The sequence below is a fragment of the Melozone crissalis genome, unplaced genomic scaffold (assembly GCF_028551555.1).
Source record: "Melozone crissalis strain CALT ecotype California unplaced genomic scaffold, PUWL_Pcris_2 ptg000018l_1, whole genome shotgun sequence".
Classification (NCBI taxonomy): Eukaryota; Metazoa; Chordata; class Aves; order Passeriformes; family Passerellidae; genus Melozone; species Melozone crissalis.
Genome location: NW_026535796.1, coordinates 24,388,869 through 24,404,412, shown reverse-complemented (window position 1 = coordinate 24,404,412; position 15,544 = coordinate 24,388,869). Strand labels below are relative to the sequence as shown.

The window sequence follows — 15,544 nt, the reverse complement described above, 5'->3', positions numbered from 1 at the left end:
AAAAAGCTGACAGATTGATAATTAATGACAGTGAAGCACAACAATAGCATCAACAAGAGTGAATTAACATGTGTTGATTTCTATGTGAAAGAGAAAATTACACTGTAATTTAGGGTACTTCAGACTGGCACTTAAAACACAGAGAATTCTTTGGTCTTGACTATAATGTGGCTATTTCTTTTGAGATTGGAAAGGAGAAAATTTACATGCCTGATGTCTATTTTAATGAGGCTTGCATCATTTTCTTGTTCAAGCTCTTAAGCTTTCTTGTATATCTTTTCAGTTCAAAGACAGCTCAATTGACAGCTCAAGTGTTGAATAAGTTTTCCACAAACTAACTTTGATAACCAGAATTTTTCATGAATCCAGAAGGTGTTCCTGCTGTACTGCCATCCTGCAAGTCCTCTCTTCAAATCAATGAAAGCAAGAGTCAGCAGCAATGTCACACATTTACTTACTGGATTTTTGCTGCTGCCATTGTACAATAGTTACCCTCCAACCAATTTCCAGATTGTACTGCTTGTTTTGTTCCACAAACTGAACAAGAACGATCAGGAAACTGGCATAGTAGAGTAGACACTGTTTATCAGACTGACAAAATTAGCAGAGAATATAAAGATGTAGTTAAAAATACATGCACTCTTTATGCAAATTACTATGCAGCTTCAAAATGTGTGTACAATACACATAATATTTATGCAGACACAATCTGCTCCAGGTGTTGAGAGAAAGTTTGGATTTGTTCCTTATTTATGTATATGAATAGTTTCATAAACTGTATGCAGTCCTTAAATAACAAATTTTCTTCAAGGTATTAAAAAAAGATGATCAGATGTGATCTGAAACATACCTGAGTATAACGCTTTTAATAAGTTGCAGCATGTTAGAAAAGCACATTCCCTTTTTGTGCACAATGTCACTCTGACTTTGAAAATCACCAAATGAAATTGAGTAATTTTGCCATCTGGAAATTAGACTTCCCATCAAAATCTACTTCACATTGATTAAGGTATTCACCATTATATTTTAGCACCTGTTAAAGTTCTGTCCATGAAGGAAAAAAATCCAAGAATAGCACTTTGACAAGATATTTTAAAGGATTTATTGTAGTAAATTAGACCATTAATCTAGCTAATCCACTATCCTGCCCTGCTTCAGAATATAGCTTCTGATTTGTCCCTGCTCAGACAATGTGGTATTTCTCAGCTTCATGGCAATTTGTCACCTGCCTTTTAAAACAATCTTGTCATGCTATACTCAGATGCCAAAGTCATCTATTCTTTCAGAATCTAATTGTTTTCATTATTTATTCCCTTTCCTTTTATATACTTTTTCAATCTAAAGGAGCAGCTGCTCACTGTTACACAACAAATGAAACAAGAAGTAGTATCTTGTTATCTGATTGTATCCACTCAGTGTTAATATGTAATTTGAGTAATAACTCTCTGCATCAAATCCACTAAAGGCAAGGGAAATGTTCACAGTGTTGATTGGAGACTGCAACAGGGGACTCCTGTGAGGAGTGTTTGGTGCTAATTGCAGAGTCATGGAACAACTAACTTTAAGTACAACATAAAGTTAAGCAGACCTGAATGGCAAAAAAAGGTCCGCCAAAAATGTCCAAAAAAGAGACATTTTCTGCAACAGCAAGGGAGGGAATTCTGTCCCTTTTTTCAAAATAAAAACCAAGCTAACATAATTATTCAGTTTATTGCAACAAAATTTCTATCCCATCTTTCCTTTTGAAATAATTAAATTCATTCTGTAACTATGTTAAAAATGATATGCAGTGCTATTGCCTGGATAAGGTTTAATGATAGAATTTTTTAATGCCTTGCACTATTCAGATGGTAAAGAAAAGAATTTAAAAATGCTGAAGAAGAGTATATTATACAGATCATTCTACTGGAAATTCTAAAAATGCACCAACTCCAGTAACGTACAGCTTTTTACATGACAAAATAAAAATACCTGATTGATTAACTAGTCCAGTGGTATGCTGTCCTCATAAGGAAAGACGAGAATTGTGAATTGTGTCCTCACCTGGTTTGAGTTTAGGCTTATTTGGAGGGGGAAGGGGATTTTTTTCCTTTGTTAAGCAATTTAATGTATATACAAATACATATATACATATATATTCCATATGTAAGCAGTTGCCTTTCCATTCTATTTAACTTTAACAACAATTAAGTATATATTTGTTTGCTTTTTATTGTTCCTTCCATTATTCTCAAACCACAACTGAGAGCAAACCCACTTCATTATCCAGAATTAGCATGTCTCCAGGCAGGTAGACTTGCTACCTATGAATAACTTTTAAATAATTAAACAAGATAAAATGAAACAGCCTGGAGCAAGTTCAAGATAAGGTCCTCAGCTCCATCACAACCTAATGAGAAAAATGTACTGAAAGCAATCTTAGGCTGGTGATAGTGGCATATGTCTGACTGCTGTGCCTCAGGAATGCCAGTATCGACCTAGGTAATGAATATGTATTCCTTGTTGCATTCCAAGCAGCCTCACTGGCAAGGATTAAAGAATACTTAGATCTTGAGAGACTTTTCCTGTTACAAACTCTATAATAATCTTAAATAATATCTTGTTACATACAGATACTACTTAGAGGATCAATACGAGACAATTGGTTTTCAAGAAGTAGCCAACAGCAGACTTGTTCCTTTCTGCTTTCCTTCAATGACTAGTGAAGACTTGTGCTAGGTTTTGGAGAAAATTATCCTGAGATTTCAGAAGGGGCAGCTGATAAAATGTCTCTGTTTCCTAAAGAACAAAGAAGTTGGTTTTGCTTGGGCCTGTTTATTTTTCTCCCAAAGAAAACAGTTTAGGCACTCTTTGTAGGCCATTAAGAGTATCCAAGATACCCAGTACCCTAAACAATAGTCATGATGGCATGCCACAGAACTGCAGCCACTATTTCCTTTTAAAAAGGGGTTGTGTATAATTCTATCCTATTGATTGCAGTCTACAGCAATCTGCCCTTCCTTCTTCTGTATCTTGTTGCCTACCTCTCACAAAGCAATCTGACCCTAGAGAGGGGTGTAAGTCAGCATAAATAATAAAGTTGTGCAGGATGACCACACTGTGATGCCAAAGAACATGGTGCTTCAGTCACTGGACATTGTGGAGAAAGAGTCTTGAGTCTTTCTGCCTGTAAGTCATAACCAGGGTAGAGGATGCTGGAGGGCTCTCTGGTGAGATGAGGCATGTGCAAGGTTGCATGCACTGAGCTATTTACTCAGTAAGGGATTGCACTCATTCTTGCGTCCTAGCATCACATCATGCTAACTGCTGCTTATATTTCATTGAACCATGGGCAAAGGAAGGATGCTCAGAGGAAAGGATTTTTCTTTTTGAGACATTTGGAAACACAGAGTTTCTGCTAGTCTCTGAAAGGTCAACTAGAATTTGCATAATATTCCTAATTTTTGTGTTTTCAGCTCAAACTCCAAAATTACTGCTATAGGTCTACTTTTGGATAAAATACAGCTCAAGCTCTCAAAGGATAGCCCTCATGCCATTTTCAGCCTGCATTCATCACCCACAATGGCGTTTTGTAGTTGTAGTGTGATATTTACCTGAGGTGCTGTATTCCAGCTGAAGGCCTTCATACAGTCTCTAGCCTTATTACCCATTCTTTCAATGGTATTCTAAGTAGGAACAGCCTCCCATGAAAAACTTTCAGGATCACTGAACTGAAAACATACTGTTGAAGAAGCAATACACTCATAGCAACCGGTCAGCTTCTGGTCAGTTCACAAATGTTAAATGCAAAGTATGAATTTAATATATTGGAAATTGGTTTTGATTCCTTTGGACCTGTGTGAGTTGTATTAGAGAGTTTCTCCGCTGCGTGCCTTGAAGCTCTGAATTAGCATCAGTACTGCTCTTAAATATCTAATGCTTGCTTCAAAGTTTCCAGTTTAGACCTAAAATGGAAAGAAAAGAGTTAGGACACTAATTTCCTTCACAGTTAATCTCTTTGTAAGGAGAATATCATAGCTCCCATTGCACTGTTTCTCATGAAGGTGAATAGACCTTTTAACAGCATGGATTGTGTTTTTGCAAGCTGAAGTGGATATGTACAGGTGGCTTTGCTGCAGAGCCCTCTAACAGAGAAGAGAAACAAAGGATTTACTCCCACTCTTCAAAAGTTTGAAGTGGAGCCTCATCCCCATTTTTGCACACATCAGATAAGGTAGACAGGTAGTACTGCAGCCTGCTTGGTGGTCAGTAATTTTCATGTGTCAGGTGCCTTTATATATCCCTGTCAGTTCATCTATGTCACAATTTGTATTACTACCTATTGTGCCAATTGCATACTCTTAGACACTTATAATAGCATTCTTCAGCCCCAGTCTAAAGTATCCCACTGTTCCTGTTGCAAACTTTAGACAGAAAGGTGCCAAACAGTGTGGTGTTCACTTAATGAGATTGCAGCTCTTGACTAGAATTGAACAGTGTGGAATCTTAAGAAGGAAAAGAGCTTGTATTATTCTCTTAAAACAAGTGTGTATATGCATCTGTATGTGTGCACACAGACTTATATTACAACTCATAATAATTCCCTGCCACTAATCTGCTTGCCTGTTCTTTCCTGCAGCCCAGACGATTTACTGAATGCACTGAACGAGGGTATCAGCCGTGCTGATGTGATCATTACATCAGGAGGTGTATCCATGGGGGAAAAGGTGTGCAACATTTACGTTTGACTTCCTACAATATATGTAAGAATTTCAAACCAGAGTGTATCGTCCAAGCTACTACTTTTGTATTAATGTTTATTGAAAATGGACCTTACTTTTGTTGGAACACTTACATGTGAATTACTTAAGAAAATAATCTTCAAAGCTCATTCTGTTCATTCTTGTTTCTGTAGTGTAGTTGACATAGTACAACAGAGAAGCTTTTAATTCTTGATGTGAGGGAATTATAAATGTGTTTTTATTTAAGGAATGATTTATGTAGATGAGGAAGGTGCTGGGTTAATAGCACATGAAGACAATAGACTTTATTTTTAGAGCAGGTAAAATGTAGATAGATTTAAGGTACTTTGAAAGTATTTAGAAAAGCAACCTGAGTATATAAATAGTATTTTTTTTACTCAGCACATCTGTTTCCTGAATGTGCCAAAGCTCTATCTGTTACAAAAATAGTTTTATCACATTTTGCACCTGATAGTCCTATACAGAAAATACATATGAGACCCAGTGAGCTGATATATTTGCCTTTTGAATCATTAACAGAATTGTTGATTGAGTTCCTGTTGATTATCCCTGTGCCAAAACCATCAAAGAAAATAGGGATACACAGATGCTGGTGGGGCATAGATGAACCTGCAGGACATTTATTAATCATGACTTATGCGAAGGAATACTCAAATTACTTTTTGATCCCAAGCTGAATCTGTGAGTTTGGCAGGTAAAATAAACATCTTTTATAACTAACAGATACTAAAGATGGTCAATAGGAGGTGGGAAACATGAGTGCTGGTTTTGTTTACTTTTCCGAGTAGAAAGCATATCATTGGATACATACTGAAAATGGATAATTAATTAAACCAGTGCAAATAACTTTCAATTATTCCCATTGTCTCCAGTACGCCTAGAAAAATAATCAAGGACAAGTACTGGTCTTTAAATTGGAATTGTGGCAACATAGTGCAGACACAATACCACTAAGAAGTAGCTGAACTGCTGATTGGTCTTACAGATATTCAGACTATCAGCTCATTTCTCCCCAGTCAATTTGAGGCAACAGCCTAAAGTCAATAGGCCCTACATTCCACTGATGATCTGCCCTCTGATACTGAGCTTTCTGCAGCTTTCTTAATTTTTAATGAAATAGCTATGAACATCCACACAGTAAACAGAAAGTAAAGGAGGGGTTAATGCAATTAATAATCGAGAGTTAACACCTGGCTGAAATGAGTTGCTGCTACATGCACAAAAAAATGGGCTCACTGCCAGGGAGTTTCAGATTTACTGCTTTCAAAGAGTGTCTTCACAGATGACTGCTATGGCCCAAGTCTTTAGCCTAAACACAACAGATAAGGTACTATATCTTTAGGTACAGCAATTGTCAATAAAGATGAAACAAGTAATTCCATCTGTTTTAATAACTGGATCAATCATGTTTATGCAAAATCGTTTAGCTTGAATTCATTCACAAACCAGTTTTTTTATTTCTAAGTAATGTAAAACCAACTACTGTGAATTAGCCCATTAGAGCCAAGAAATTACAGTAATTACAGTATCCTGGAAAACTATGATTTCTACAGTGCAGTATTGATTTCAAAAGTAGTAGGAGATCTCTAAATCTACATCTGATAGCTTTCATGGCAAAATTTAAATAACTTGATCATTTAAAGTCTTAGCTTTGAATCGTAAAGGGTTTTTTCCATCTTTGACATGGAGAATGTTTTAGTAGTAGGTATTTGTGGGGTGCTCTAAGATTCTCATGCTGCACATGTATTTAAAGGAAATATATGTTCTCCTGGAGTCAGGTTTGGCACCTAAATGAGTCTGTTCTTTACTTCTTTTGCAAAACACTTTCTTTCAAATGCTGAAAATTCCCCACTGGGCTGTAGCACTTTCAGGATATGCAAATTTTCATCTTCACTTGATACTAATTAATTGCTTTGAATGCTTAGATGATGTAAAGCCACTTTGATGTTACTTAATTATTTTTTTTTTTAATTAAACAGGACTATCTTAAACAGGTGCTGGATATTGATCTTCACGCACAGATTCACTTTGGCAGAGTTTTTATGAAACCTGGGTAAGAAATCTTTCTTCTTAGGCAGCCTAGATAGAGGCTACATCGGGCCAAATATCCTAGTGAAGTGTTTCAGTAGATTTCACTTTTCCAAATATACTATAAACCACAGAATAGATATATGAGGGAAAAGCAGCAAAATCAGTGCTCTTCAGATTAGTCATCATCTTCATGGGTGAAATTAACTGGAACAGAGATTTTTTTTTTTATCAGTAAGAGATATTTCTCTGATAACTGTTGCAAATCAGGTTTGGGGACTGGTGGGAAGCCAGCGTGGTATAAACATTGCCACAGCCTTCAGTGTGATCACAGAGCTCACATTGACATGACCACGAAATAACCAGGAAATATAAGGATATTAAATGGGCAGTTTGCTTAAAGAGTATCTCATTTCCTTTCAAAATTTGCATAATTTATATTCCTACAAGCAGTTCCTTGAGAGAGGTGCAATGACAGGTAATTTACAAAGCTTTGTCTAATTGGCATATTGAGCATAGTAATTTTAAAGTAAGCAGAGTCCTTTATGTGTTTAGTTTGCTCCAGAAAACTGTTTCAGCATTGCTTTTCTATGCTGTGGCACTGCTCATCAGTAAGTCTGAAAGTGTGCTCTGCAGAGAGAATGAAAATCACACATATTGAAAACAGAGTTCCCATTTCTCCACAGTGCAAGAGCAGAAAGATGTCTGCACCTCTGCCTGCCTCCCTATGGAGGGCAGTTTGTTTGCAAGCCGGGTCAGAATGGTCCAGCTACACAAGATCAAGCACAGCTTTGCAGAATGATTCCCTCTAGCCCAGAACTGTTGTCACAGAGCAGAGCTGCAAGTGGGTGTTTGCTGTGAAAACAGACAAATACTTTCACTGTCTCTGCGTACAGTCTGGTAAAGAACTGCGTGTGGGCTTGCTGCTTGTGCTGCTCCTACCACCACCTCCTTTCCACAAAAGGAATGAGTGAGGAAAAGCTTGTTTCTTCCCATGGTGGATGTAGCCCAAGCATGGAAATTGCTCACTGCTTCTGTCATACTGTTACAACCGATGTAGGGAAGTCCCAGAAGCAGAATCTGCACTCCAGTCTCTGCTGCTGACAAAAATGGATAACTCAATTTAGAGAATTCAGAATATTAAATTCTGGTTCTGGCTTATATGTAAGAGAACATAATTTTTTCTCCTGGTGACTCCTCTGTAGACCTGCAGCAATGAACTTTAAATAACTAGCTGGAAAGACTTCAAGAAATGGGGTTTTTCCCTTAAACGTCCCTTTTCAATTTATGCCACAAGAAAGGTATTTCTTATTGCTACCAAAACATTTGCTCATCAGTTCTTACTGAGAATGTAAGCACTCTCTTTTTCATTAGCTGTAGTGCAATAGAAAATATTGTATCTTGGGTTTTATTAACTGCATCTTAAAAGATTGTAGATTGCGGTTATTATATTGGGAAAAATCCCTTGAGTAAGTTCCAAGAGTGAAGTCAGAATTTTTTGTATGCCTGTATTTGATGTGCTTCATTAGTGCAGGGTCATACTTGGAATTTACCATCCCTCCACTGGGTCTGAAAGTTGCTGAGCTCATGTAAGGTTATCTTGTCTAACTGCATTGACAGAAGGAAGTACTGAAAGTTTCTACCAATGATGGTGCTGAAGTGTCACACAAGAATTCTGAGTTTCTAGTAAATATGAATTAGCAATTCAATTTTTTGTCCATTGGTTTGTGCACTGGTTATAATAGTTGGAGGTCTGGCACATAGTTCCCATCACGTTAAAGGCATTTTAAACAGGAACATCAAACACTAACTTCCCCTGTAAACTAGGATATTGATGAGTCTTAACAGATACAAAACTAGGTGATAATGATCAAAGTATAGCAAATCTTCAAAGTTGTAAACTGTCAACTGCTGACCAGGTGGAAGTGGTCAGCTCGAGATAAAGCCAAGGAAACCAGCCTTATTATTGCTGCTAGTATAGTTTCTAATGTTTGAAAGGATTTTACTAATATAAAATTATTTTTTCATGGATGAGTCCCTTCTCTTTGCCAGCCATATTCTTGAACTGTCACATTACTGTCCTATTTGTGTAACAGTAATTGCCCTCACAGCAAGTCACCAAAATCACTGAGCAGCTCTGAAAGGCAGAGAGAGCTCTTTATTGATAGACCTGGGAGTCACCTGGCTGCAGCTCTGCCCGTGGTATCTGAATTTGTTCATCTGCAGACTAGCTGCTCAGAAATATTGCTTCCTTGTAGTACTGTTGTAGAGATTGGAGTAAAAGAATTAGAGTCACCAATGTTATAAAAGATTGGGAATCCTTATGTAAAAAACAAACATGGCTCTGTAATTGCATAATTCCAGTATTACTTCATTGTTAATTGGCTTCTAGCATGAAGACAAGATTCAGATTTTTTTGATTACTTGTTCATTTCCTTTTAAATATTTCCTCTCCAAATTTGTGTACTTAAAACTTCAGAGTTGCATAGCAAGAAAAATTATTCTGTCACCATAAAGAGAGGATTATACCTCCAGTATGGAATAACCAGCAGGTTCTAATGAACTGCTGAGAGTGAGATGTCCTGGTTTTTTTCTTTTCTTTTGGATATGTTTTAAATAATACAATAATGTTCAGTCAAATTCTAATGCAGATATTAAATAACTTCCTTTCTCTATAGCTTACCAACTACTTTTGCAACTCTGGATATTGACGGCGTAAGAAAAATAATCTTTGCACTTCCAGGTAAGATGTTTTGTGGATTATTTTTGTTGCTGTGCATAGATGTCAGACATGAAACAGAATAGTGACACTTCACAGCACCTGTGCCTGGTTTTGGCCTTTAAGGAAGGTACCTGTAAGATTTTCTCAGAAATTTCCAGAAGATATGGACTTACAGAGAGTTCTTTTTTGTCTGTGTCCTCAGAATTTTCTGGTACAGGTCTTAGGATTTCTTCCATCCAACGATTTCCTTCGATTTTTCACAGGGGTGTTTTTTCCTACAGCTCCCTTCACCATAAATATCCTGTGGGTGTAAGTCAGCGCATCCACTCTGACATACTGAAAATGAAGACAAAAATGAGGGAATGCCAAGGAACATGTCACGGAATATTTTTGTTTAACATGCTCATGCTGTGGAACCAAAAGAGGACAGCACGGCTGCACCACTGCTGGCTGTGTGCCCTGGGAAAGCACTTGTTTAGAATAGAGATTTCCTTATGGATTTCTGTCCTTCTAAATGAGGAGAAATTCATTTTATTCTTATTGCTTTGGCTTTCCATGAATTTTGACTACACAAGGAATCCTTGTTTTCTTGATAAGCTGATGGTTTTCAGATGTATCTCTAGTGCCTCTACCCTCTCTTGCTCTAGTTGCTGCAGTACATTTTCTTACCAGATGGATGCTCCACTGATCTCTAGAGAGATCAGTGGAGCATCCATCTGATTATAGTATTTTTTTCAAAACTGTTGTCTAGGGAAGTCCAGATATGTAAGACAGTGGTGTTTGACAGGTGGTCATAGACCTCTTCTGAGAGTCAGCAGAAAACATTTAAATCAGTAGAATTCTCCTCAGAATTTGTCCTAAAGCATTTTGCTGCTCTCTTAGGGAATTGAAAGTTATTCTTCCCTTGGTGTCTGGGAACCATTAGTCGTTTATAAAGAGCCCTGTGAGGGTAGAGCCAATAACTATGACCAATTAACTCTGCTCCAGCCCCAGACAAATGTAGGCATAGGACAAAGGTAACAGAAGAACAGAGGCAAATGGTGGGGCCTGAGGAACATGGGGCAGTTCTGGTCAGAGCAGGACCTTAGCGCACATCATCCAGATATAGCTTTCAACAGATGGACTTGCCACGTGCTCCTTGCCACACACCTCTGCAGTCTGTACTATATGCAGCACATTGCATGGAAAGCTCTGTAGAGTCCTTTAAAATGAAATTGCTATAAAACATAAGTTCACTTTCAGCATTTCAGAGTAAACCAAGAGGGCATCACCACCAACTGTTCTTTGTCCTACAGGCAATCCTGTGTCAGCTGTCGTCACCTGCAATCTCTTTGTTGTTCCTGCGCTGAGGAAAATGCAGGGTATCCTGGATCCTCGGCCCACCATCATCAAAGCCAGGGTGAGAAGCTTGTCCTCTATTTAAAAATTCTCACAAGAGGTTGAAGCCCAGCTCTTTGGGCTCTGAAAGGCTGTTGTGTTTGTGGAATCTGAGCCCTAGACTAGTTCTGGCAGTGGAAGGATGTTCACACAAATAAGAGGCACATTCTCAGTCTCTGTTAATGGTAATATTCAGTCCTGTAATGTTTTAGAGTTAGATTGCCATCTAATGGAGTGAGACATAGAGATGCGGAGGCAGCCATTTGCCAATCAGGCAGCAAGGACAATCTCCTGTTTAAAAAAGACATTTGGTTTAGGCTATGGTAAAAAATGCAGAGTAATCTGTGAATATCTAGAGCTGGATAGTTCTGTATTAGCAATAGAAAATACAAACTTTAAAGCCTTTTTGTTGAGTTATTTATATAAGAAACCCACACAATCCCCACCCTAAGAAATATAAATTCCTTAAACTCTTCTCACTTTTCTAATAAATCATGGATAGTGTAACTCTATTTAATATAGATTTAAGGCATGTTGTTATAATGTCTTCTTCTTCTGTTTTTGATTCAAATAAAGTACCAAGGCATACATCAACTTTTGTAGTTTTCTAAGTGTTCTGGCTATGCACTCTTCTCTTACAGCTTATCCCATATCCCTTTTTTGCCCTTCCTCAAGCATCCAGATTTCATCTCACAGCTAAAATATTCTAAAAGAGAGAGCAATTTGCAGTGACCTTCACTTTTGCATGTATTTTCCATTATGAGCCATTGCCCGTATGTCTTTTCATTTCAAAGATTGGCCATTTTCCTTTTGTCAGAGCTAGCAGGATTTTGAATGCAAATACCATTTTTATCCTTCTGCAATGTAATCCAAAGAGATTTTTTTTCTAGAGAAATACTATCTGTAAACTCTCAGTAAAGGAACAGCTTTGGAATATTCCACTTAATGCATAGAGACTCCTTCAGATACTTTGATACTGTAATATCACAGTTGTATTTCCTTAAATACTGCAGTCTCTGCCTTCTACAGCTTTTAATCTTGCACTAGACACCATCTTACCTCAAAATGTAAGTTTTTGAAAAGACTGTTTTTAAGGAAAAACAACTGAGCAGATTATTCCATTGTCTTAGACAGTGCAATGTGAATGCATGACATGTTCATCCTTTGTTTTTTAATCCTACAGTTATCATGTGATGTAAAATTGGACCCCCGCCCAGAATATCATCGGTGCATTCTGACTTGGCATCACCAAGAACCACTACCTTGGGCACAGAGTACAGGTCAGTGCCAGTCACACAGACTGACAGACACACACAGCCCTGCCTTCCTAAAGAGGTGTCTGGGAACAACCAAGAGTGTGCACAGGTTTTTTTTATAGAACCTACTTTATGCAGGCTGATTTACTCACACATTTGTGCCTGTGCATACACATACATTAGTACAAAATTTAGTGCTGATATGGCTTGTCAATTTAACCATTAAAACATCCTTTATTTGTATAACCTGCCTTATACACACATACTTGAATGTGTATGCTTGAATATGTGCATACATTCCTTTTTTGAAACATCCACTAAGCTTACTTGCAATCAGGCACATTTGCTTCCTTTTGCTGTTGTGCATGTTGTACACAAGTTGGGGCAGAGGTAGGAGCAATACAAATAAAAGAAGTGTGATTTTAGCTGACCTGGAAAAGTAGGAAAGATAGCAGAGGCTATAGATATTCTCTTAAAACAGAGTAAGGATTTATTAGTCATGTTTGCCACCTAGGAATACTTCTGAATACTCAGCTGCAGTTAAGGTAAATACTAGATTTGAATACTGGTTCAGCTATGTACTGCTAGAAAGCTGACTGTGACACTTTTGCAAGAGATTTAGGTCCTTAAACAACTTTTTTTTCCTTAAACAACTGTCTTTTTGCTACATCCAAATTGTTCAACAAAAAGCACTATATGTGAGGCTCCACAGGGAAAATATTAGTTCAGTTCTGGGCCCTCATTACAAGAAAGTCATTGAGGTGCTGGAGAATTTCCAGAGACAGGCAGTGAACCTGGGGAGGGGTTTGGAGAGCAAGTTCTGTGAGGAGTGGCTGAGGGAGCTGGAGAAAGGAGAATCACAGGAGATCTTATCACTCTCTACAACTACCTGAAAGGAAGTTGTAGCCAAGTGGGGGTGGCAACAAGTGACAGGACGTGAGGAAATGGCCTCAAGCTGCACTAGTAGGGTCTCAGGTTGGACATCTGGAAGAACTTCCTCTTGAAAGGGCTGTTGAACATTGGAACGGGCTGCCAAGGGAAGTGGTGGAGTCACCATCCCTGGAAGAGTTCAAGGAACAACTAACTGGACATGGCACTTAGTGCTATGGTTTAGTTGAAATGGTGTTGTTCTGTCAAAGGTTGGACCTAATGATCTTGGAGATTTTTTTTCAGCCTAAATTATTCTATTCAGAGAGAATAGAGTTAATCAAATTTATTCTAGAACAGGATATTAAAAACATTCTAGATTGTGCTGCTTTTAATGTTTGTACAAGTGGAATAGGTGTACAAACTGAAAAATAAAGTAATTTCGATAGGATTAGCAATTTACTAGGACAAGATACATGGTACAGATAATGTGGAAGGCTGGAGAGGAAAACAATCAGAAAAGAGAATGATGGTTTCGAGAGCCAGTGCAGTGACTAAATCTCCACAGAGTTCTCTGTTTCCATCCACCTTGGAACAGAAAGACCCAAGCTCCATGAATAAGTTAGCCACATAAACATTTTCATCATAACAGCTTTTGTTTGTTGTACCATGTTGAACTAACTGAAGAGTGCACTGAAATTGTTCTGCCTCTCTCCTGTAGGGAATCAGATGAGCAGTCGTCTGATGAGTATGCGCAGTGCCAATGGACTGTTGATGCTACCTCCAAAGACAGAGCAGTATGTGGAGCTTCACAAGGGGGAGGTGGTGGATGTCATGGTCATTGGAAGGCTATGATGTCACCAGCAAGAGCGAAGCTTTGATGCATGTCCACATATCATTGACTGTATCCTGTAATATGCAACGGCACAGCTAGTTTTTCCGATTTGGATAAAAGTTGATCAGTATAGTCAACATCTTGAAATATATTTCAAATGGAATTTAAATAAATACCTTTTAAAAAAAAACTTTAAAACAAATCTTAACAAAGAAATTTATTCTGATTATATCAAAGCAACTTTTTCCTTTTCTTGCAATTGCTTTGTGTGTTCAATGCTAGTTCCAATAGCGGTAGCTTTTAGTAGACAGCAGTAGGTGCCTGCAGAACTTGTGTTTTTTCTCATCTTTAAGATACAACTACTTACGCTCTTAAAACAAGGCTGTCTGCTTATTTATACTAGCGTAGACAACACTTGGATTTCCCTTATTAGTATGCTTCATAACCGCTTCACAGAGAGCTTCTGCTTGTTCTTTATCTTGTATCTCGTGTTGATGTGCACAGTGCCAAAAGCAGAGTGGCTGCGCTGGGAACCCAATGAAGCCCCGAGGTTCTCCCACCTCGCCGCGCATTCAGGGATGTCTCTTGTCCCAGCAGCCACCCAGCTCAGTACTCTTGGGCAGTAACTGGATACCTTTTATTTCAACAAACAAAAAAATTGCTTCCTTAAGTGCTGACAGCCTTTTTAACCAATACATTTAAAAATGTACAGAACTAAAATCTAAAAAAAATCAAAGACTGATCTTGTACAGATATTAGTGTTACCAGCATTCGTGTGGAAATTAAATGAGCAAAGAAATAAAACTAATGTTAAACAACTCTGTACCATAACATTTTCTGTAATGATATTGAAACTTAAATGAATAAAAAAAATCCTCAATCATTATTTAAAATTTCACCTGTTCAGCCTTGTTGTTTGAAACAAAAAAGCAGTGATTTAAGAGGGTATTTGGGGTGGGGGAAGAGTATAGGGAGGAAGAGAAATAGTATGTCCAATCTAGGGCCTTTCCTCATGCACAGTGTCATGAGTGAACTGAAACTACAGAGTGAGCTCTGTCTCACACCTCCCAAGGGACAAAACAGAAGCAGCGCTTGGAGGTTGGGTGGGGTTACAATCAGACTAATCAAAGCTGGAGAATACTTCTTTTCCCCATATAAATTGCATAGCATTCACAAACAGCTCTTGTGCTGCACCGTCTGGAATTTGATAAAGTGTTCTTTTTCTTTTTTTTTTCCCCCATGACATACGGACTTTTCAGCTCCCACCAGATTGTGTATTTTGGTAGCTTCACGTTTCATCTGGGATTAAGACCATAGCAGTGCCCTACAACACCTTGTTTTTTGGACTTCATGGGTAAAATGCTATTCCACCAACTCCATTTGTGAAGCCAGAGCATTTATCTATAGTGGTTTTGGAAGACTAAGTCAGGGAGAACACAGAAAATTTAAATCCTGACTGCCGCAGTGGACCAGAGCCGTGGTTCTATGATATCTGCAGAGGGCATCCCCCTAGGCTGGTTTTAAAACCAAACTCAACGGCCTCCCTGTGTGGGCCATTGCAAAGGCTGGAGGCAGGTAGGCATACACTGTGTTTGGAGGCAAACCAGAGATTGATTGTTCAGAGAAACAGTAACACAACTTGCTGATCATAGGTTTCTTTGTTCTGGACTACATGTCCACATTTGTGATCTCTCTATGTAGCAGCAGGGTGGTAGCA

At 38.2% G+C, this 15,544-nt stretch overlaps 1 protein-coding gene across 19 annotated transcripts in view; it reads left to right on the top strand.

Annotated features, from left to right (window-relative positions):
• GPHN (gephyrin) overlaps positions 1–14,714 on the top strand; it is a 270,748-nt gene extending 256,034 nt beyond the window's left edge. For all 19 annotated transcript variants that reach the window (XM_054276499.1, XM_054276497.1, XM_054276495.1 and 16 more), the window contains 6 exons: positions 4,619–4,706; positions 6,722–6,795; positions 9,449–9,513; positions 10,788–10,891; positions 12,053–12,149; positions 13,714–14,714. In XM_054276499.1, the coding sequence (XP_054132474.1) occupies positions 4,619–4,706; positions 6,722–6,795; positions 9,449–9,513; positions 10,788–10,891; positions 12,053–12,149; positions 13,714–13,847 (562 nt within the window). In that variant the 3' untranslated portion in view covers positions 13,848–14,714. The remainder of the gene's footprint in view (positions 1–4,618; positions 4,707–6,721; positions 6,796–9,448; positions 9,514–10,787; positions 10,892–12,052; positions 12,150–13,713) is intronic.
• Positions 14,715–15,544: the final 830 nt, after the last annotated feature.